General features: G+C 32.6%; 2 protein-coding genes across 3 annotated transcripts; one reads left to right on the top strand and one right to left on the bottom strand.

Moving 5' to 3' along the window:
* Positions 1–2420: 2420 nt before the first annotated feature.
* Positions 2421–14758, bottom strand: LOC139491614 (uncharacterized). Of its 2 annotated transcripts, XM_071279382.1 has the most exons (9): positions 14611–14758; positions 11882–12140; positions 10664–10875; positions 7465–7723; positions 6250–6461; positions 5647–5727; positions 4902–4973; positions 4003–4071; positions 2421–3161 (listed from the first exon to the last, which is right to left on the bottom strand). In XM_071279382.1, the coding sequence occupies exons 1-9, from the start codon at positions 14639–14641 to the stop codon at positions 2893–2895; spliced, it is 1464 nt and encodes a 487-aa protein (XP_071135483.1). In that variant the 5' UTR covers positions 14642–14758; the 3' UTR covers positions 2421–2892. The 2 variants fall into 2 exon arrangements, with proteins under 2 accessions (XP_071135483.1, XP_071135484.1); XM_071279383.1 differs by lacking the exon at positions 4902–4973.
* Positions 14759–16560: 1802 nt separating this feature from the next.
* Positions 16561–20878, top strand: LOC139491613 (meiosis-specific protein MEI4-like). The gene is made up of 4 exons (XM_071279380.1): positions 16561–16620; positions 17217–17453; positions 18401–18780; positions 20497–20878. Exons 1-4 carry the CDS (start codon positions 16596–16598, stop codon positions 20863–20865), a joined length of 1011 nt encoding a protein of 336 aa, XP_071135481.1. The 5' UTR covers positions 16561–16595; the 3' UTR covers positions 20866–20878.
* Positions 20879–22717: the final 1839 nt, after the last annotated feature.

The raw sequence follows: 22717 nt of genomic DNA, 5'->3' as shown, positions 1-22717 counted from the left end.
TCTTTGATATGATGAATCTAAACATGTATTAAAATTTTTGCTTATTGGGCTAGTTTTCAAGTTGGTCCAAATCGTGGTCCCAAAATTAAACTTTGTTTGATATCAACAAAAATTGAATCCCTGCGGTTCTTTGAGAACTAAATCTAAACATGTGTATTTAGATTTTTGATTATAGGCCCAGTTTTCAAGTTGGTCGATTGATTGATTGTTTGTTGGTTGCTTGACGTCCAGTGGCAAATATTTCATGCATATTCAGGACGAGAACAAGTTCACAATAAATACAATAGATAGGTCTTGTCACAATAGAGGTAATCTGGGATGATGGTCTGGGAAATTTGGACTGCCACTGGAAAATGAGGGTATATTGAATAGGGACAGAAATTTTGCCTTGCAACAGGCCACCTACGGACCCCTCAAAGAGTTGTTGAAAGGGTTCTTAACGTGCAAAGAGCGTGGCACTCTCTTTACACGAGACATCGGATTTAACGTCCCCATTCCGACCGGACGTGACCGCACAGCCAAACGGACGCCCCACTTCAGCAAGCGTTTTACTGCCGGTCGGGAGAAGACCAAGTGACCATATTTCTATTCCCCAGTCACCCTTGGGGCTCAAGTTGGTCGAAATCAGGGCCCAAAATTAAACTTTGTTTGATTTCAACAAAAATTGAATATATGGGGTTCTTTGATATATGCTGAATCTAACCATGTATTTAGATTTTTGATATTTGGGCCCGGTTATCAAATTGGTCCACAGTAAGGTCTAAAGGGTCCAAAATTAAACTTTATTTGATTTCATCAAAACCTGATTCCTTTGGGTTCTTTGATATGCTGAATCTAACCATGTATTTAGATTTTGGACATTGGACCATAATAGGAAAATGTGCAATTTAAAATTTTTAAGTGTTAATTTTAAGTTCTTAGACCACATTCATACTGTGTCAGAAACCTATGTTCTGTCAACTATTTAATCACAATCCAAATTCAGAGCTGTATCAAGCTTGAATGTTGTGTCCATACTTGCCCCAACTGTTCAGGGTTCGAACTCTGCGGTCGTATAAAGCTGCGCCCTGCAGAGCATCTGGTTGTGTTATACGACCGCAAAAAAAAATTTGGGATCGTATAATGGTATGATTTTGTCCAGACAATTATTTTAATTTAAGTGAATGGATCTTTATGAAATTTAATAAGAAGGTTCAATACCACAAAAGGAAGGTTGGGATTACTTTTGGGGATGATGGTCCCAACCGTTTTGGAATTAAAGGCCCAAACAAACATTTTTCTACTTTCAGTATATTAACTTGTGTATAAGTATTTCAATTGTACCACAAGTAGAAGGTTTGCATTCCTGTTTGGGGTTATGGTGCCAAAAAAACTAGCATTTTTGTAGTTTCTAGACAATATCTTGTGTGTAAGTGTATGGATTTCTCTTACATTGTACCACAAGGTTCCATTCACATAAGGAAGTCTGGGATTGAGTTCGGGGGGGGTAATTGCCTAATTTATGCAATTTTTCTAGTTTCTTGACAATAACTTGTGCTTAAGAATATGGATCATTCTGAAATCGCACTACAAAGGAAAGGCTGGGTTTGAGTGTGTGGTAATTGCCCCAAGGACGGAGTTCAATTTTTTTTCAATTTTCAAGAAGAATCTTTAATTGAACAGTATTGTGCAATATATTTGTAAGATCTTGACATTTATTTTGTGTCAGAAAACCTATACTTTGTCAAAAAATTTGATCACAATCAAGCTTGAATAGTCTGAATATTGTCCAAATTTGCCACAACTATTCAGGGTTCAACCTCTGCGGTCGTATCAGACTGCACTCATCGCAAAAAAAATGTTTTAAGTTCATTAGTCCACATTCATTCTGTGTCAGAAACCTATGCTGTGTCAACTATTTAATCACAATCCAAATTCAGAGCTGAATCCAGCTTGAATGTTGTGCCCTACTTGCCCCAACCGTTTAGGGTTCGACCTCTGCGGTCGTATAAAGCTGCGCCCTGCGGAGCATCTGGTTCTTAAAGTATAAAAAAAATGTCAACTGTGTTTTTTGTATGGAAGGATAGTAAGCAGCACTTGACTGCCTTGCGTGGTTCATCTGACCTTGACCTCATTTTCATGGTTCATTGGTCAATGTTTAGTTTTCTTGGATAAGTCTGTTTATTAGAAATTATAAGCATTAGATCAACTATATTTATTGTATTGAATGGTTGTAAGGTGTACATGTATTTCTTAATTGGTTTATATGACCTTGACGTATTTTTCTTGGATCATGTTAAGTTTATGTGATAGTTGTAGTAAAGCTTTATATTTAGGACTATCAACATAATATCAATGATTAATAGAGAAAGCGAGACATTTCAGCATGTGCACTGGTACTCCTGTTCAATGATGGCATTATTCAAAATACAACTCGTATGTAAAAAAATTATACAGAACATTTTAACAAAGTGAAGTCAATAATAGACTTTTTTCTTTAACTACACATGTCACACACTAGAGATAGACACAAATACATTTTGTAGATATATTGAAATTCATAATCCGCAAACGATTCTTTCACTACCATTAGCATTGCATTATACATGTTTTTCATAAAGTTTTTCGAGAAAGCCGGATACTTCAAGTTCAAGTCTAGAAAGTCAGAGGGACATACATGCAAACTTTTATTTTTCTTATCATTGGTTTATGACAGTTCGCATTATAAATTTCTATAAGGATATTTACACTATTCCAGATGTATTTTTGGTTTTATTATTGGATCTCACACTTCAAATAAAAGTTTGTCGTTCCGTTGAGATAACAGATACAGAGACTGTTTGAAAATGGAATCGAAGAATTAACATTGAAAATGAAAGTTCGATTATATCCTTTTCTTAGATATCTTGGAATTCAAACGGCTGTCTTCTGAGGCGGTCTGCTGGACGCCACATTTGTCTCAAACATTCTTGGAAAAAAGAGTTTGTCATCCTGATCACTGCTAACATTACTAGAAATATCTGAAGTATCATCAGATACACTAGCGTTTTTCTTGCATTTGCGACGCAGAAACGTGGCAGCTGCCACCAATCCAGACAGCGCAGCCACTGTACCAACGACGGCCCCAATAGTGACAGCTTTTGATGAGTCGCTTTCTGTTTCTCTATTTGCTGATGAAAGACCTACAATATATGACACCATAGATTTTTTCCAAAGATGACACCATTTAGTTTTACAATAATGATACCATTTTGTTTTACAATATGACATTATTAAAGTTTAAAACTTTTCGTTTATCCGTTACATTCTATCCCAAAAAATTGATTGTAAAATGACGGGTAAATGCCTAGCTGTTCAATATCGAAGGGAAATTTAAAATATTCAAATTTATAAAAAAAAAACATACTTCCATCGTTTTATTGATCTACTACCGCGCACCGACTAGACCACAATATCAGGAAGTATTTGTGCAATGTACATATACAGCCAAACCTGCTCAAGGGACCACTTATATTAAGCAACAACCTGTGTTGTAATACCATTAATTTTAGATCCTCTGTAGTACATTTCATATAAGTTGAACCTGTATTTAAATACCACCTGTCTTTTAAGAGACCACTGTTTTGCTCTCCCTTAAGTGATCTCTGAAAACAGGTTCCACTGCAACTCGTTTTGCACTTTGGATACCACTGATACATGTTTTGGCTGTCGATATCTTGGGTTGATGACATGACATGCATGAGAAATATTTGTATTTTTTCTTCTTCGATAATCTCAGTAAACAGTCCTTCGATCTTGACTAGAGTTGTTCTAATCGAAGTATTGAATGATTTTGTCAAACTGGTATTATCTAGCAATAAAGTATAACGACAATCTTAACAAAAATCATAATTTTATCGAAAGAAGTTCTATGTTCACGCGGTATTGCATTTTTGTAATATGTCCTTCCATGCAAAATTTTACCGGCTAATACAAGATGAAATGGTAAGCGTGTCTTTTGATTTTGATTTTGATTAAATTTACCAGACAGCTGTTCTGTACCAACCATGGACCCAATTGTTACAGATTCTGATGAATGACTTCCTGTGTTTCCTACAATATATGACAACATTTAGTTCACAATGATGATACCGTTTAATTTCACAATAATGATCAATGATAACACCAATCAGTTTTACAATGATGATACAATTTTGTTTTACAATTATGACATTAAGTTTTAAATTCTAACCCCAAAAATTGATAGTAAAGTGACAAGTAAATATCGAAGGGAAATTCAAATTATTCAAAGTGACATTTATAAAAAAAAAAGAAGCATACTTCCATCGTTTTATTGATCTACTACCACCGAGCAGACCACAATAGCAGGAAGTGTAACTTCATGCAATGTACATATACAGTCAAACCTGCTCAAAAGACCATCTGTATTAAGCAACAACCTGCATGTGTTGTAATACTATTAATTTTAGTTCCTCTGTAGTACATTTCATATAAGTTGAACCTGTATTTAAAGACCACCTGTCTTTTAAGAGACCACTGTTTTGCTCTCCCTTAAGTGATCTCTGAAAACCGGTTCCACGGCAACTCGTTTTGCACTTTGGATACCACTGATACATGTTTTGGCTGTCGATATCTTGGGTTAATGACATGACATGCATGAGAAATATTTGTAATTTATCTCAGTAAACAGCCCTTCGATGTTGACTAGATTTGTTCCAATCTAAGTATTGAATGATTTTGTCAAACTGTTATTATCTAGCAATAAAGTATAACGACAATCTTAACAAAAATCATAATCTTATTGAAAGAATATTTATGTTCACGCGGTATTGCATTTATGTAATATGTCCTTCCATGCAAAATTTTACCGGCTAATACAAGATGAAATGGTAAGCGTGTCTTTTGATTTTGATTTAATTTACCAGACAGCGCAGTATCTTTACCAACCAAGGACCCAATGGTTACAGCTTCTGATGAATAACTGCCTGTGTTTCCTACAATGACACCATTTAGTTTACAATGATGAAACCATTTAGTTTACATTGATGAAACCGTTTAAGGGAGTTGGCTTCTCAGTTTCAAAGTAATTAACTGTTCAAAACTCTAGCATATATTGATAGGGCATTAATAAAGGAATCAAAAAGAGCAAAACAATACATAGGTTACCGTGCTTGTTTTCGAAATATTAGCCATTGAAATTTTGCCGGGAAAATGTTCTCTCTTGACTTTTCATAGCTTTATCATTGACAAGTTAAAGTCCTCAAAATGTATTAAAAAATAATCAAAATTTTATAAGACTTATATACAGACAGCTTATCATTATACATGTAAAAGAATTATAAAAAGAAAACTGGGGGTCACCGGGCAAAATTTTTTAAGGCATTCAAATGGATAAAATCAAAGGATTCCGAAAATCTTACCAAATTCCAAAACATAACAAGCGAACTTCCATGGTTAATGTTACAATGATGAAACAATTTAAATGCCATCGTTTAATTCAACAATGACACCGTTTATTTCACGGTGATGACACCAATCAGTTTTACAATTATTACATTAAGTTTTAAACTTTTTTTTTCCGTTACATTTAAACCACATGTCCTTCGATGCAAATTTTACCAGCAAGTTGAAATGGCAATCTTTTCTTTTAATTTTGATTTAATTTACCAGACAGCGCAGCATCTGTACGGTGACTACCAACCACGGACCCAATTGTTACAGCTTCTGATGAATAACTTGCTGTGGTTTCTACAATATATGACAACATTTAGTTTACAATGATGAAACCATTTAAATTTACAATGATGACACCTTTAAATTCACAATGATGACACCGTTAAATTTCACATTGATGATACAATTTTGTTTAACATATATGACATCATTTTTTTCATCCGTTACATTTTAACCAAATGTCCTTCGATGCAAAAATTTACTGGCTAAAACATGTTAAAATGGCAAGCGTGTCTTCAACATCATTGTGTCAGCGTTTGTTGATTTTGATTTAATATAACCGACCTCGTGAGAGCTTCATGAGTTTTCTTGCTAGGGTAACTTTCTCTTACCGTGAGTAAGTATTAGATCAAATATAATTGGTCGTAAAGGTAAGTAAAAATGTAGGTAAGAATCTTGTCATATGCAGTCATATTTCGATATAGATAAAATATTTTATAGAGAAAAAGACAGGAATAGCTATGATTTTTGTGCATGCCTTTGAAATTATAGGTTTTTTGTTATTACTAGTTTTAAATGAAACTTAAGTTAATTTACCTCCTCGTTCCATACATTTCACATGTTCGTATTGTTTGTGTTTTTCACATTTTTTTACATCAGCACAATTGTTGATCATCTCAGCTCCACAAAAAATATGAAAAGTTCCATTTATAACAGATTTGAGAATATGGTTTGTATCTAGATGACTTAATGCATTGTGTATTTGACCTAAACCTTCGGTCACAATGTCAGTACCACTATTATTAGATCTAAAACGAAATGAGTATACAAATGCTGTAGAATTAGGAAAAAACCACCTGCCCATAATAAATTGTAGATTTACCCGTATCTATAGGATACCATGATGCCATATGTAAGTTTATGCATTTTGTGACATCTTTGAGGCTGTAATACGTAAGCCTTTCTATTTAATTGGATGGTATTATATAAATATGGAACGCCATAGCTGTCTTATATGTCATTTTTATTATACGAAGGTGGTTTTCTATTATACGAAGGTGGTTTTCTATTATACGATGGTGGTTTTCTATTATACGAAGGTGCATGGTTTTCTATTATACGATGGTGCTTTTCTATTATACGAAGGACATCAAACATGTCGATCAATAAATTTCTGCAGCAGTCCCTAAAGTGTAGTTGTTATAAGACTCTCTACATTTTATGTTTTTTTTTTTTATCATAACGACCCTGCATACCCGAGGTATCCACCTTATTGACTCTAGGCGTACTACAGTTTCACCAGGCGTTGGTTGACTTTCGCATAACAGATTTCTTAGTTATATCTAAAAAAGGTGTAAAACAAAAGCTATATTGACATTTTTTGTCGTTTATTTCAACTTTTTTAATTAGATTTTCATACACATCAGCCCAACAATGTTAGATCTGTAAATTTGCGAAATTTGCTTTTGCAAATTGTTTGTTCTTCCCTCGCCGGGATTCGAACTCATGCTACTGAAGTATCGTGACACCAAATCACCTTGCACTGTATCCGACACGCTAGACCACTCGCCCACCTAGGCTTCACACATATATGTAAAGGCTATATTTGTATTCTGGTTAAAATTTTCCAAAGCGTTCCAAAAAAGAATACATTGCCTTTGTTACTATGCACAGAAGTGGGTCTAGAGGGATCCCTTCATTTCTGTATTCTTTTTTTTTTATATATAAACTACCCCTGTACTTTTCCAACATTTAATGTTAAAAATTCCGACCCTTATCACTTTTATTTACCAAGAGAAAATTAAAACTTACGGACTGCATCGTATATCTACAAATCTTGTCACTTTCAGTACGACAGTTTCATTACGTATATCTGGTTTATATTTCATGTCTAGAATACAACTGCCATTTAAGAATCTGTCCAAGAGTTTTGTTTGGATCTGTCGGCCTGCGTGCGTATCATTGTAAATACCAATGCTAGCAGTCTTATTATGGATGTCCAAAGTGAACAAGACTTCTAACTTAACAACCGTCGTTTGATACTTGTAGAATTGCTCAATAAAACCTGCAACTAAATAAAACGATGGAAGTAAGATAAATGGATGGGATTTATTAAAAATGAAAAACATGTGTAATGATCTGTAATGGTTATCACTTGTTAGTCCCTCCCGTTTCTTAAATAAAATATCTGTTATTACTTTATACAATTTGTATTTCGGATATCATATTTCAAAAAACGAGAACAACCATTTTCTTTCCTCTATCTCCTACATAATGCCTTTGACTTTGTTGAAAAAAATACAGACGTGTGACTAATTTTATAATACTAGTATAGCGTTTTAACTAACGCATTTCATATTTATTTTACTGTTTTGTATCAATTCGAATTCGAAATCGAAAGAATGTTTTATTCGGAATTATTTATTATCTGAGAGACATAATAGGCTATGCTTTCTATAGAATATTGGTTTTAATTTGGAAAATTCTCATTTTCATTTATAGATACTCAAAGGAGCAGGTCCGGTAAGGGCCTATTTTGACCCAAAATTTCAGGTTCATCTGAAGAAAGATTTTGTACACGTTTTAAACACTTAAGTGTCGTGTCACACTACTTCGGTCGATTCAGTTGTGAAAGATTTGAACTGACTTATTCATTTAAGACGCTCATATATCAAGCTTAAATATGAAAAATCTATCAATTATGCCATAATATGTCACTTTTCAGATAAGTTTTTGACAAAAATGAAAGTTGCTGCATCCGTGTTCACCCTCAACCTTTATATATGTTATGTATTATTATCAGATACAGTTTACATTTAAATATTAAGAATGAACACGAATGCGGCCACTTCCATTTAAGACGAAAACCGTCTAAAATGTAACTCAAATGCTAAAATTGTGAAGATTTCAGTAATTTAGTATGACTTAATGATGCTAGTACCTGATATATGTGCATTGTATTGTCAAAAAAAGCCCATATTTATGTAACAGAAGTATTCTACTTTCCATAAATAGCTGGAAGTTTACATTTTAAAAAATTTGCAAAACTGATATATTTTGAGGCCAAAAAGGGGTCTTACTGAACCTACTCCTTTTGCTTGAATTTATAAACGACACTGGTCTAAATACTAATTAGAATTTGATTGATGTTAAGAAAACTAAAACACAACAATAAACATTGGTATATCTTAAACGTAATTAATATAAGCTATGTTGCTATGAATGATATATAGTCTATAGGTTTATTAAGAACAGCTATAATGAGTAACTCGCCTATACCTCTTTTCAACATTATATCAAATCATAGTTACAAATCATTACAAATAATATAGCTATAAATCAATGGCATAACCAAAGTTTAAGACGACTTAACATTGTTTTGAAATTGTGTTCTGCCTAGGTAATATAAATGAATTGTAATAAAATTCTTTAAATCGTATTGTGTTTGTTTGTTGCAGTCTAACATCAAGTGGCAAATATTTCAGGCATATTCAGGACGAGAACATTTTTTTTTAACAATAGGTATAGTTATGCAGGTTAGAAATTTGATGGGAAATATGCTAAAAGTTTATTTCTCGCCAGCTTTCATTTCAAATTATGCAGTAAAAAAATATTTTGAATAGATAAATAAAAATGATCTTTACATGAATTGGGTTTAAAATTTGTTTTCATATAAGACAAATCATATATCTGGGGTCTGGATAGAGAGAGTTCCTTCATTTCTTTAAAAAAAATGTTTTGGACTATTATTTATATATTAGCAACCCCCGCCCCACCCCAATTATCCTTTATTAATAACATTTTCCCCCTCTGTTTATTATTTTTGTATATTGTGTTCTGTATGCCCATTATTGTCTGTAATCACTGCAAGTTAAGGAAGTTGGAATCTTAATTTCTTAATATTTTTCTAAATACGAACGATTTCCTTTGATATTTATGATCAGAAGTATTTCATGACTCTTTGTAGGGTAGTTATTATATGTTGATGAGGCTTAAACATAAAATTGAGAATGGAAATGGGGAATGTGTCAAAGAGACAACAACCCGACCATAGAACAGACAGCAGCAGAAGGTCACCAACAGGTCTTCAATGCAGCGAGAAATGCCCGCACCCGGAGGCGTCCTGATCTGGCCCCTAAATTTTTCAAGATCATTACTTAATAAACAAGTATTTTCTAAACTTGATAATGATGGTATGGGGCGGAATAAGTGAACAAGAACGCACCGATCTCACATTTATTGATGGTAACCTAAATGCAACAAGGTATAGGGACGAAATTCTGGCTCCGGTCGTTCTCTTGTTTCTCCGAAGACATCGTTTTAATCACATTTTTTCAATAAATGACACCATATAATTTTATGACTTTCTGTGGTTCCTCCAATATATGACACCATTTTGTTTACAATGATGACACCATTTAGTTTACAATGATGACTACATTTAATTTCACAACTATGACACCTTTAATTTCACAATCATTATGATGACACCGTTTAATTTCACAATGATGACACCATGCATTCAGATTTACAATGATGACACAATTTTGTTTTACAATTATGAAATTAAGTTTAAAACATTTTTTTATACTTTTCATTTTAACTGTCCTTCGATGCAAAATTTTACCGGCTGTTTTAGCACGAAAACCTATGAAGGTCTCACGAGGTCCGTTATATTAAATAAAATTCAACAAGCGCTGTCACATTGCTGTTCTTCAACAGTAATGTGTCAGCGCTTGTTGAATTTGATATAATATAACGGACCTCGTGAGACCTTCGTGGGTTTTCGTGCTATGGTAACTTTCTCTTACCGTGAGTAAATATTAGGTCAAATAGAATTGTTCCTATGGGTAAGTAAAAATGAAGGTAAGAATGTCTTGTCGTATTCAGTCATATTTAGATATAGATAAAATGTGTATAACTTTTAAGAGAGAAAAAGATTTTTGTGCATACCTGTTGAAATTACAGGTTTTGTTATTACTAGTTTTAAATGAAACTTAAGTTAATTTACCTCCTCGTTTCATACATTTTACATGTTCGTATTGTTTGTGTTTTTCACATTTTCTTACATCAGCACAATTGTTGATCATCTCAGCTCCACAAAAAATATGAAAAGTTCCATTTATAACAGATTTGAGAATATGGTTTGTATCTAGATGACTTAATGCATTGTGTATTTGACCTAAACCTTCGGTCACAATGTCAGTACCACTATTATTGGATCTAAAAAATGAGTATACAAATGCTGTAGAATTAGGAAAAAAACCGACCTGCCCATAATAAATTTTAGATTTACCCGTATCTATAGGATACCATGATGCCATATGAAAGTTTATGCATTTTGTGACATCTTTGAGGCTGTTATACGTAAGCCTTTCTATTTAATTGGTTGGTATTATATAAATATGGAACACCATAGCTGTCTTATGTGTCTTTTTTGTTATACGAAGGTGCTTTTCTATTATACGAAGGTGGTTTTCTATTATACGATGGTCGTTTTCTTTTATACGATGGTGCTTTTCTATTATACGAAGGACATCAAACATGTCGATCAATACATTTCTGCAGCAGTCCCTAAAGTGTTGTTGTTATAAGACTCTCTACATTTTATGTTTTTTTTATCATAACGACCCTGCATATACCCGAGGTATCCACTTTATGGACTCTACCGTACTACAGTTTCACCAGGCGTTGGTTCACTTTCGTTTGTAATTGATAATACATAATTGATTAATATCGCATAACAGATTTCTTAGTTAATCTAAAAATGTTGTAAAACAAAAGCTATATTGACATTTTTTGTCGTTTATTTCAACTTTTTAAATTAGATTTTCATACACATCAGTCCAATAATGTTAGATCTGTAAATTTGCGAAATTTGCTTTTGCAAATTTTTTGTTCTTCCCTCGCCGGGATTCGAACTCGTGTTACTGAAGTATCGTGACACCAAATCGCCTTGCACTGTATCCGACACGCTAGACCACTCGCCCACCTAGGCTTCACACATATATGTAAAGGCTATATTTTTATTCTGGTTAAAATTTTCCAAAGCGTTCCAAAAAAGAATACATAGCCTTTGTTACTATACACAGAAGAGGGTCTAGATGGATCCCTTCATTTCTGTATTTTTTTTTTATATATATAAACTACCCCTGTACTTTTCCAACACTTAATGTTAAAAATTCCGACCCTTATCACTTTTATTTACCAAGAGAAAATTAAAACTTACGGACTGCATGGTATATCTACAAATCTTGTCACTTTCAGTACGACAGTTTCATTACGTATATCTGGTTTATATTTCATGTCTAGAATACAACTGCCATTTAAGAATCTGTCCAAGAGTTTTGTTTGGATCTGTTGGCTTGCGTGCGTATCATTGTAAATACCAATGCTAGCAGTCTTATTATGGATGTCCAAAGTGAACAAGACTTCTAACTTAACAACTGTCGTCTGATACTGGTAGAATTGCTCAATAAAACCTGCAACTAAATAAAACGATGGAAGTAAGATAAATGGATGGGATTTATTAAAAATGAAAAACATGTGTAATGATCTGTAATGCATGGTTATCACTTGTTAGTCCCTCCCGTTTCTTAAATAAAATATCTGTTATTACTTTATACAATTTGTATTTCGGATATCATATTTCAAAATACGAGAACAACCATTTTCTTTCCTCTATCTCCTAAATAATGCCTTTGACTTTGTTGAAAAAAATACAGACGTGTGACTAATTTTATAATACTAGTATAGCGTTTTAACTAACGCATTTCATATTTATTTTACTGTTTTGTATCAATTCGAATTCGAAATCGAAAGAATGTTTTACTCGGAATTATTTATTATCTGAGAGACATTATAGGCTATGCTTTCTATAGAATATTGGTTTTAATTTGGAAAATTCTCATTTTCATTTATAGATACTCAAAGGAGCAGGTCCGGAAAGGGCCTATTTTGACCCAAAATTTCAGGTTCAGCTGAAGAAAGATTTTGTACACGTTTTAAACACTTAAGTGTCGTGTCACACTACTTCGGTCAATTCAGTTGTGAAAGATTTGAACTGACTTATTCATTTAAGACGCTCATATTCAAGCTTAAATATGAAAAATCTATCAATTATGCCATAGTATGTCACTTTTCAGATAGTTTTTGTCAAAAATGAAAGTTGCCGCATCCGTGTTCACCCTCAACCTTTATATATGTTATGTATTATTATCAGATACAACTTACATTTAAATATTAAGAATAAATACGACGGCGGCCACTTCCATTTAAGACGAAAACCGTCTAAAATGTAACTCAAATGCTAAAATTGTGAAGATTTCAGTAATTCAGCATGACTTAATGACGCTAGTACCTGTTATATGTGCATTATATTGTCAAAACAGCCCATATTTATGTAACAGAAGTATTCTACTTTCCAATAATTAGCTGAAAGTTTACATTATTTTTATTATTAATTAGAATTTGATTGATTTTAAGAAAAACACAACAATAAACATTGGTATATCTTATAAACGTATTAATATAAGCTATGTTGCTATGAATGATATATAGTCTATAGGTTAAATTTATTAAGAACAGCTATAATGAGAAATAAATTCAGTGGATCTCGTCTATACCTCTTTTCAACATTACATCAAACCATAGTTACAAATCTTTACAAATGATACAGCTATAAATCAATGGCATAACCAAAGTTTAAGATGACTTAGCATATTGTTTTGAAATTGTGATCTGCCTAGGTAATATAAATGAATTGTAATAAATTCTTTAAATCGTATTGTGTTTGTTTGTTGCAGTCTAACATCAAGTGGCAAATATTTCAGGCATATTCAGGACGAGAACATTTTTTTTTCAGTAGGTATAGTTAAGCAGGTTAAAAATTTGATGGGAAATATGCTGAAAGTTTATTTCTCGCCAGCTTTCATTTCAAATTATGCAGTAAAAACATATTTTGAATAGATAAATAAAAATGATCTTTACATGAATTGCGTTTAAAATTTGTTTTCATATAGGACAAATCATATATCTGGGGTCTGGATAGAGAGGGTTCCTTCATTTCTTTAAAAAAAAATGTTTTAGACTTTCATTTATATATAAGCAACCCCCACCCCACCCCAATTATTCTTTAATAATAACATTTTCCCCCTCTGTTTATTATTTTTGTATGTTTTGTGTTCTGTATGCCCATTATTGTCTGTAAACACTGTAAGTTAAGGAAGTTGGAATCTTAATTTCTTAATATTTTCTAAATACGAACGATTTCCTTTGATATTTATGATCAGAAGTATTTCATGACTCTTTGTAGGGTAGTTATTATATGTTGATGAGGCTTCAAACATAAAATTGAAAATGGAAATGGGGAATGTATAAAGAGACAACAACAGACAACAGCAGAAGGTCACCAACAGGTCTTCAATGCAGCGAGAAATTCCCGCACCCGGAGGCGTCCTTCAGTTGGCCCCTAAACAAATATAGTACTTTTACAAGATCATTACTTAATATACAAGTACTTTCTTAACTTCATTTTTCTTCTTTCTTTTGTGTATTATAATAAAAAAAAAAAGAGTTATCGGATTGACGTGTATGTAGAAAAAAACAACAGAAATGAAATCTAGCCGGACATACAAGATGATTTCAAAGATACACTTGTGGTTTGATGCGCGGAAATCTTTTTCCATTCATTGTACACAACCGAAGCAGTAATTTAAAAAGCAACTAAGCACCAATTTGGTATTATGATACTCAAATATCCGATCAAATATACAAGGTATATTGGGAATAGAAAAAACAAAATATGTAATTTAAAAAAATCAGGCTTAAAAAAATAATGATGATGATGAAATATACCAATGATAGTAAAAAAAACATATAATAAATAAAAATTAATAAATAAACAAAATAGATTTAAATGTGAAAACTAGTAAATTTGGGTAAAAAAATGATACCTACAGAAAAGATAGTAGTGCAATAAACTCCTCATCTCGTATATATAAATTTCATCGGATAACCATTTTACACAGCAATTCCGAAGTAGGACAAATTTTTATGAGCTACATGGACCTTTGCCAATCGAAGTATTTTTCAAAAACAGATATAAAACTCTGAAGACCAAGGCATTTAAATTCAGGAAGTAAAATTCCCTGGTCGTTAAATAAAACTGTCATGACACAGTATTAGTTTTTGACTATAAAGAAACAATCGAATAATTTTGATTAGGTAAAATTGATTTAATACTTACATACATGCTTCCTAGACTTACTGATATCAAAAAGGTTATAATTAGTTATGATGCTGTCCAATCGTTGTTCTAGAAATTTAGAAAAATTAAATTTTATGTTCGGAGGAATTGCAAAATCGTGTACCGTAAATTTTGCAATTTTGCCGTATCGAATCTATGATGAAGAAAACTAGTAGATGATGTGCCATACAACTGCTGATTTCTTATTTAGCAACAAATAAATAACCAAAGACAACAAAGGTCATATTACAGGCTTGGAATGGTTTTACAGTAGTAATTTGGGGGGGGGGGCTTTAAAGTTTGCTGTACGGTGTAAGCTAAAGCTCGGTGTTGAAGGCCGTACCTTAATTATCATATAATGATTTACTTTTATAAATTGTTACTTGGATGGAGTCTTTTACGAGAGTTGTCTCATTAGAACTCATACCACATCTTCTTATATCTACTGACGGTTATGATATATCATATATGTCTCTGGTCTTGAACAAGGCTTGTTCAAAAACATGCGCCCACTCTGTGTTTTTGTAAGATGTATTTCTATTTGAATCCTTCTGATGAGTTCAGCCTTTTTCAACTGATTTTTATAATTCGTTCATATGTTGTACTGTTACACCACTGTTCCAGGTTAGGGGAAGGATTGGGATCCCGCTAACATATATTTTTAACCCCGCCATTCTGTATATATGTGCATGTCCCAAGACAAGAAGCCTGTAATTCAGTGGATGTCGTTTGTTTTTTATTCATTTTTTGTGCATAAATAAGGCCCTTAATTTTCTTATTCGAATTGTTTTGATACATTTGTCATTTCGAGGCCTTTTATAGCTGACTATGTGGGTTGGGCTTTGCTCACTGTTGAAGGCCGTACGGTGACCTAAAGAGGTTAATTTCTGTGTCATTTGAATTGGTCTCTTGTGGAGAGTTGCCATCTCATTGACTATCATACCACATCTTCTTTTTGTTATCTATATATGTCAGGCCAGCCTGTAAAAATCCATTGACTGAGATAAAATGGGAAGGAGGAGACCCCCCTCCTTCCCCCCAAAAAAAACCAAAAGAACTGACCAAACAAATAACAAAAACAAAACAAACCAGTTTATAAATCCGCCCATTTGTTTAACTTGCCGCGATTTGTTTGGGGTTTTGTGTTTGTTAGTTGAAATATATCTCTAGTGCTGACGGTGGAGTTGTTTTTCAGGGTATTTTTTATTTACAACATGTATATGATTAACCATTAACAATAAAAATGTATTATATCTAGAACTAGACGTATAATATATAAGGGGGTCTATTATGTGTAAAAGGCCCTGATTATACATGATGTTTCAGGGTGTAAGGCTATTAAGTTATAGTCAATATTTTGTTCAAAGACAATATTAATCAAAGATCAGTATTATGTCGTTTAAAAGCTCATTTAGAGCTTATGTTTCCTTGTTTGTATACTATGCAGTTTGACTCTAAATAAAGCAGCTTAGCTTATGTATAGCTTATATTTATTTATTATTTATAAAAAAAATGATTGCCTTGCACAGTCCAAACTGGTGGGATTGAGAAACACGCCAACGTGTGTCTTCTATTCTCTAACTTTTGAAAATCGGTGATGGACTTACACTTGTACAGCACACCTGTTACGAAATGGGAGATAACTCGAAATTTCCGGATAACTTTTTCAAATCCATCCCGCCTTTCAACTTTATAAATGAAAATGGCAACAACTGAAACTGGTAAATTTCATTTTATGATCTTATGCATTCACAAACAATTCATATGAATAGGAATATTATATTAACATGCACATCTGTGATAATTCACTAACGTGACAAGCCGAAAATACTTGCATGGTTTTGTAAATTTTTCCATTTGGAAACTTATCTTATTCTAAAAATTTAACTCCACTATAATAAGAAAATAAGGTTCATTGAAGTCGACTTCAAGTCATAATAAAGAGTGCAAGCAGTTCTATTTGAAAGACAGTCATTTTCTATTTAAGGTATACATGGTATATGTGCAACTTTCAGTTTTAAAATCTTCACGCTTAACTACAAGGCTACATCATTGGCTTGTAAAATTGATTTCAGGATTGAATATTATATATTTCTTCTCTACAAGCCAACACTGGCAACAGAATCAAATTGTGGACTCAAAAGTTAAGGTTGAAGCTCGAGGGCTGGTACTATAATAGGATGAAATTAAATATTGCATGCAGATAACTTGACACTCTCCAAACAAGTGTTTTTAATAAATTATAATGTTCATAAAGATGACATACCGATAAAGTATTTGGTTCATAATCAAAAGAAGATTTCTTTTAATTTATTAGATGAAACCTATATAAAAACCATGAAAATGGCAATAGCAATGGCCTGTATAAGAAGTAAACCAGAAGGCTTGACTGCTAAAGAATACACAGAACAACTTTGTCAGAACTATTTACAGAAACAGCAAGAATGCCAGGATAAACTGAAATCAGCAGAAAATGAAATCCTTCAGCTGCGACAGCAATTAGTTCTACAGTCTACACTTGGACAAAATGCATTTTTACCTTTGAGAAACACAGGTATTTGTCAATTTAAAAATTTACATATATAAATTTGGCTAATTTATTTGTAAAGTGTATTATGAATGACATTTTGAGTTTATATCATGTTGATCATTAAGAGGAGCTCTGTAGGGAACAATTGATACTCAAAAACTTCCTGAACACCAAATATTTTGCATATTTCAGGTGATGGTTTTTTTTCACATAAGCTTTAACTTATCTCATCACAAGCACTAGTTTCAATTAACAGGTAAAGTTGTAATAGCTTTTGATATGCATGTATATAGATACATCATACATATAGGTGACATAATAGTTGTAATTTCTATATCTTTTGTTTATCTTATTCATGAGGCCTAGTTTCAAAATGGTTTAATATAATTGATTTTCAATTTATCAAAATCCATGTGGAGTAATTGTCACATGGATGTGATGATAAAACTGGATGTTATGAAATTTTTACAGTTTAAAGTATACAAACATAAGTCAAAAATCAATTTCATGAAATCAATGACATATTTTTTGTAATCAATAACTTTCATACTTAGCAATAAAAAAATCTTAAAATGCAACTAATGAAATTAAAGTTTAATATTGCTCAGTTGGTTTGGAATCAATGGATTTAAACTAGAATGTTTTATACAAATTTAAAAACATCCAAAATTACAAATTATAGGTCTGTATAACTCATCCTCAAAGACTTAGGTATGGAAAAAAAACACCAGAAAAAGAGCTTTGTTTTGTGGGGTGTGTGCTCACAAAGGTTTTTTTTGTTTGTTAAAGCTTTAAAAAATTTAATTATTGGTATATCTAAATTTGATCAAATGAAAATTTTAGTACAACATGATAAAAAAAAATTGTTCTATTTCATTTTTATTCTTTTTACTAATAGTATCACAGTCAAAGATAGTTTTTTATCCCCTCATTTATAGATTTATATATTTTTATCTTATAATTTGTTTCAGTACAAGCAGAAGAACCACAATGCCTGACACCGCCATCATCTGGGACGACTACATGTACAGTACAATCCACAACAGACAACAGCAAACTAATTCAAAACACTGCCTTTTTACAGAGCATTTTGAACCTACAATCGATCACCAGAACACCTCAATTAACCTCAGTTACTTATACAACACTCAAGAACAGTTTGACCATGGTTAAATACTGTATTGAAAATGAGGCTAATATTCCTCTATCGTCAATCCAGAAAAATGTGCAGGTTATTATGGGAGTGTTGGACTCAGAAAAGATTGTTGACTTGGTACAAGTTGTTGACTGTATTATAGATATTGTGATGTGTATACTGAATATAATGCTGTTTAAAGAACATGAAAGTATGGTAAGTAATATATAATTTACAAACAGTTTAGATACTTTAAAAATATTGAAATATTCATAGCTGCTCAGTAGTTACTAAAACATTTTCCTTAACAATCTGTTGTTTATGAAGATGTTGAATGCATGATTACAACAAGTGAAAGGAAAATTACATGTAAATTAAATGCATGAACTCATTTTACACACAAAAAGCATGCAATATAAAAAAAACACAGATGCTCTGCAGGGTGCAGCTTTATACGACCGCAGAGGTTGAACCCTGATTACAGTTGGGGCAAGTATGGACACAACATTCAAGCTTGATACAGCTCTGAATTTTGATTGTGATTAAATAGTTGACACAGCATAGGTTTCTGACACAGAATGAATGTGCTCTAATGAATTTAAAATAAATAAATTTACCTATTATGGTCCAATATCCAAATCTAAATACATGGCCATGGATTGATTCAGAATATAAAAAAATCCAAAGAGTTTTGGACCCCAATTAGGACCAACTTGAAAACTGGGCCCAGAATCAAAAATCTAAATACATGTTTAGATTCAGCATATCAATGAACCCCAAGAAATCAATTTTTGTTAAAATCAAACTAAGTTTAATTTTGGCCCCTTTGGAAATTAATGTAGACCAATTTGAAAATAGGACCAAAAATTAAAAATCTAAATACATGGTTAGATTTCGCTTATCAAAGAACCTCAATAATTCAATTTTTTATGAAAACAAAATTTAATTTTTGACCCTTTGGACCTCATGTGGACTAATTTAAAAACGGGGACCATATTCCAAAAACTTAAAACACTGTTAGATTCAGCATATTTAAGATCGCCAAGAATTCAAGAATAAAACCCCATTGAAATTGGTCAAGAAATAAGCAATTTATTCAAAGTATTAGAAAAGTATTGTTTTTGGCCCCTTTTTGGCCCCTAATTCCTAAACAGTTTGGACCATTACCCCCAAATCAATTCCAACCTTCCTTTTTTGAAATGGAACCTTGTGAAAGATCCATACACTTACACACAAGTTATTGTCTCGAATCTAGAAAAATACTTATTTTGACCCTTTTTGGGCCCCTTGTTCCAAAACTGTTGGGACCAAAACCCGAAAAATCAATCCCAAACTTCCTTTAGTGGTTATAAACCTTATGTTAAAATTGTATTGAATTCTATTTACTTATACTAAAGTTATTATCCAGAAACCATCCATCTTCCGACGACGCTGACGCCGACGTGATACCAATATACGACCAAATTTTTTTCAATTTTTGTGGTCGAATAAAAAGATGTGGTATGATTACCAATGAGACAGCTCTTCACAAGTGACCACTGAGTAAAAAATTAACTGCTAATAAACTTTTTACTCTGGTAGATTAAGCAATGAGTGATAGATTTCTCTTAGAAGAAATTTAAAGGTCTGAGTGAATAAACTATACAGAGAACAATACCTGTTGTATTTGTTCAATGGGACAATAGAACTGCCAAAAGTTTAAATGGACAGGTAACTATCAGGTGAATCTATGGAAAGGTTCAATTGGGTTCGCAATAATGTAAAAGAAAATGAACGAAAAGCGTGTTACACAGCAAAAAACAACAACCACTGAATTACAAGCTTATGAAGTTCCTACTATGTTATTTATTTTATGGTCATTGTTTATAATAATGATAAATATATTTTAACATAATGTATCATAAAAAGGTCTAATTATTTGTATTTTTTCAGGAGGAAGCAGAATGTCTAGTGACACTTGTTACGTCCTTTTGTCATGTCAAATTATTTGAAAGAATAGTAAAAATGACACTAACAGTAATTGAAGAATTTTCAAATCACCTACGAAATGTACAACAAAAGAAAGAAGATATTGATCTTTTGAAATACTGGAATTTATACAACGTTTTCAAAATTCTTGAAAATATTTTTCACAAGCATAGAGAACATAGTTTAATGATGTCATCAGATTTCGTGGACAAGATAAATGAAAGACTTGACGAGACATTACTTCATTTGACAGACCCTTTTCCTCTGTTTGCGCATGCTGTGTGGAAAATTCAAGGAATTTTAAATCAAATTGTTTCAGAAAGTCAACAATAAAAATATTTATGATTTAGTGTTTTTGTCATCTGTTATAATATTATCAAGTGTTTTTTTGTCTGGACTGAATTTTATTTTGTTTTTTTTTGTCTATACCTATGTTAGTTGTTTGTTGGTTCTGTAAGGTTTATGGTGGTTATGATTCTCCCAGATATTTCATACATTTGACTTTTGACCTTTTCATCCTGAGCAAATTTGTGAAAATTAATACATAGAACATATGTTGTGCAATAAAATCAGTGTCATACAAATATACAGAAAATAAGTCTGTAACCAGGGGGTGAGTGGGGGGGGGGGGGGGGGACATCCCATTAGTCTGACAACCATTATTCCGACAGCCCAATATTCCGACAGCCCATTTATTCCGACAGCCAAAAATTAAGATAACAAGTAGGACGAAATATGTGCCCCGAAAAGATGAGTAATTCCAGCTTCTACCAAGACATCCACCTGTGCGATTTTATGAATATCATGTTTTGGAATTCATATGAATCCATGAAATACGAAGAAATACACAGCACTCCCAATAACGATCGATCAGACATACAGTCTGAGAGATGACACTCAATATATTTGAATAAGTACCGATTTTATATCCCGAGCTTATTTTAAAATCTAGAAAATTAGGCCTCTTTCATGATGGTTCGAGAGAGGCAAGCTGATGAATTACCACAAATCTATATACGTAAATCAAATATCAGACACGAACCAACGACAATTAACCACTAAAATACCAGCTACTGACTTTGGACAGGCACATTAAAAATGTGGCGGGGTTAAGAATTATTCTAAAAGGTCTTATTAAACTCATCAGATCGATGCGAAGCACACAAATGTTTAACACTTACGTGACACATCCCTCACAACAACAAAAACACAAAGTACAGATCTGAGACTTATATTTGCAGTTATGGACAGCTGGTTCAAAGTCAATAACAACTAATAACAAGAGTGCACACGCTGAAATGTCTCGCCTTCTTTACTAATCATTGATATCATGTTGATAGTCCTAAATATAAAGCTTTATTATAACTGGACAGCTGGTTCAAAGCCAATAACAACTAATAACAAGAGTGCACACGCTGAAATGTCTCGCCTTCTTTACTTATCATTGATATCATGTTGATAGTCCTAAATATAAAGCTTTATTATAACTGGACAGCTGGTTCAAAGCCAATAACAACTAATAACAAGAGTGCACACGCTGAAATGTCTCGCCTTCTTTACTTATAATTGATATCATGTTGATAGTCCTAAATATAAAGCTTTATTATAACTGTCACATAAACTCAACATTAACCAAGAAAAAAAAATATTGATCAATGAACCATGAAAATGAGGTCAAGGTCAGATGAACCATGCTAGGCAGACATGTACAGCTAACAATTCTTCCATACAACAAATAAAGTTGATCTATTGCTTATAATTTACAAAAACAGACCAAAACACAAATACTTTACGCACTTTGCAATGAACCGTCAAAATGAGGTCAAGGTCGAATACAATATGCGCGACTGACATATAGATTATAAAATATTTCCATACACCAAATATAGTTGAACTAATGCATATATAGTTTAAGAAAAAGGACCAAAACTCAAAAACTTAACTTTGACCACTGAACCATGAAAATGAGGTCATGGTCAGATGATACCTGTCAGCTAGACATGTAGAATCTACACCTTACAATCATTGCATACACCAAATATAGTAGACCTATTGCATATAGTATAAGAAAAACAGACCAAAACACAAAAACTTAACTATAACCACTGAACCATGAAAATGAGGCCAAGGTCAGATGACACCTGCCAGTTGGATATGTACACCTATCAGTCCTTCCATACACCGA

Source organism: Mytilus edulis, chromosome 10 (genome assembly GCF_963676685.1).
Source record: "Mytilus edulis chromosome 10, xbMytEdul2.2, whole genome shotgun sequence".
Lineage (NCBI taxonomy): Eukaryota > Metazoa > Mollusca > Bivalvia > Mytilida > Mytilidae > Mytilus > Mytilus edulis.
This window is presented reverse-complemented; position numbering and strand designations above follow the sequence as displayed.

What these genes read in the sequence shown, in the direction of transcription:
- LOC139491613 (XM_071279380.1), top strand. Translation starts at nt 16,596, where the DNA reads ATGAAAATGGCAACAACTGAAACTG. An exon ending in AATGGCAACAACTGAAACTG is followed by an intron (nt 16,621 to 17,216) that starts GTAAATTTCATT and finishes TTAATTTATTAG; the next exon opens with ATGAAACCTATATAAAAACC. An exon ending in TTTACCTTTGAGAAACACAG is followed by an intron (nt 17,454 to 18,400) that starts GTATTTGTCAAT and finishes AATTTGTTTCAG; the next exon opens with TACAAGCAGAAGAACCACAA.
- LOC139491614 (XM_071279382.1), bottom strand. Translation starts at nt 14,641, where the DNA reads ATGAGGAGTTTATTGCACTACTATCTTTTCT. An exon ending in ATTGCACTACTATCTTTTCT is followed by an intron (nt 12,141 to 14,610) that starts GTAGGTATCATT and finishes CGTTTTATTTAG; the next exon opens with TTGCAGGTTTTATTGAGCAA. An exon ending in GAAATGTATGGAACGAGGAG is followed by an intron (nt 5,728 to 6,249) that starts GTAAATTAACTT and finishes CATATATTGTAG; the next exon opens with AAACCACAGCAAGTTATTCA.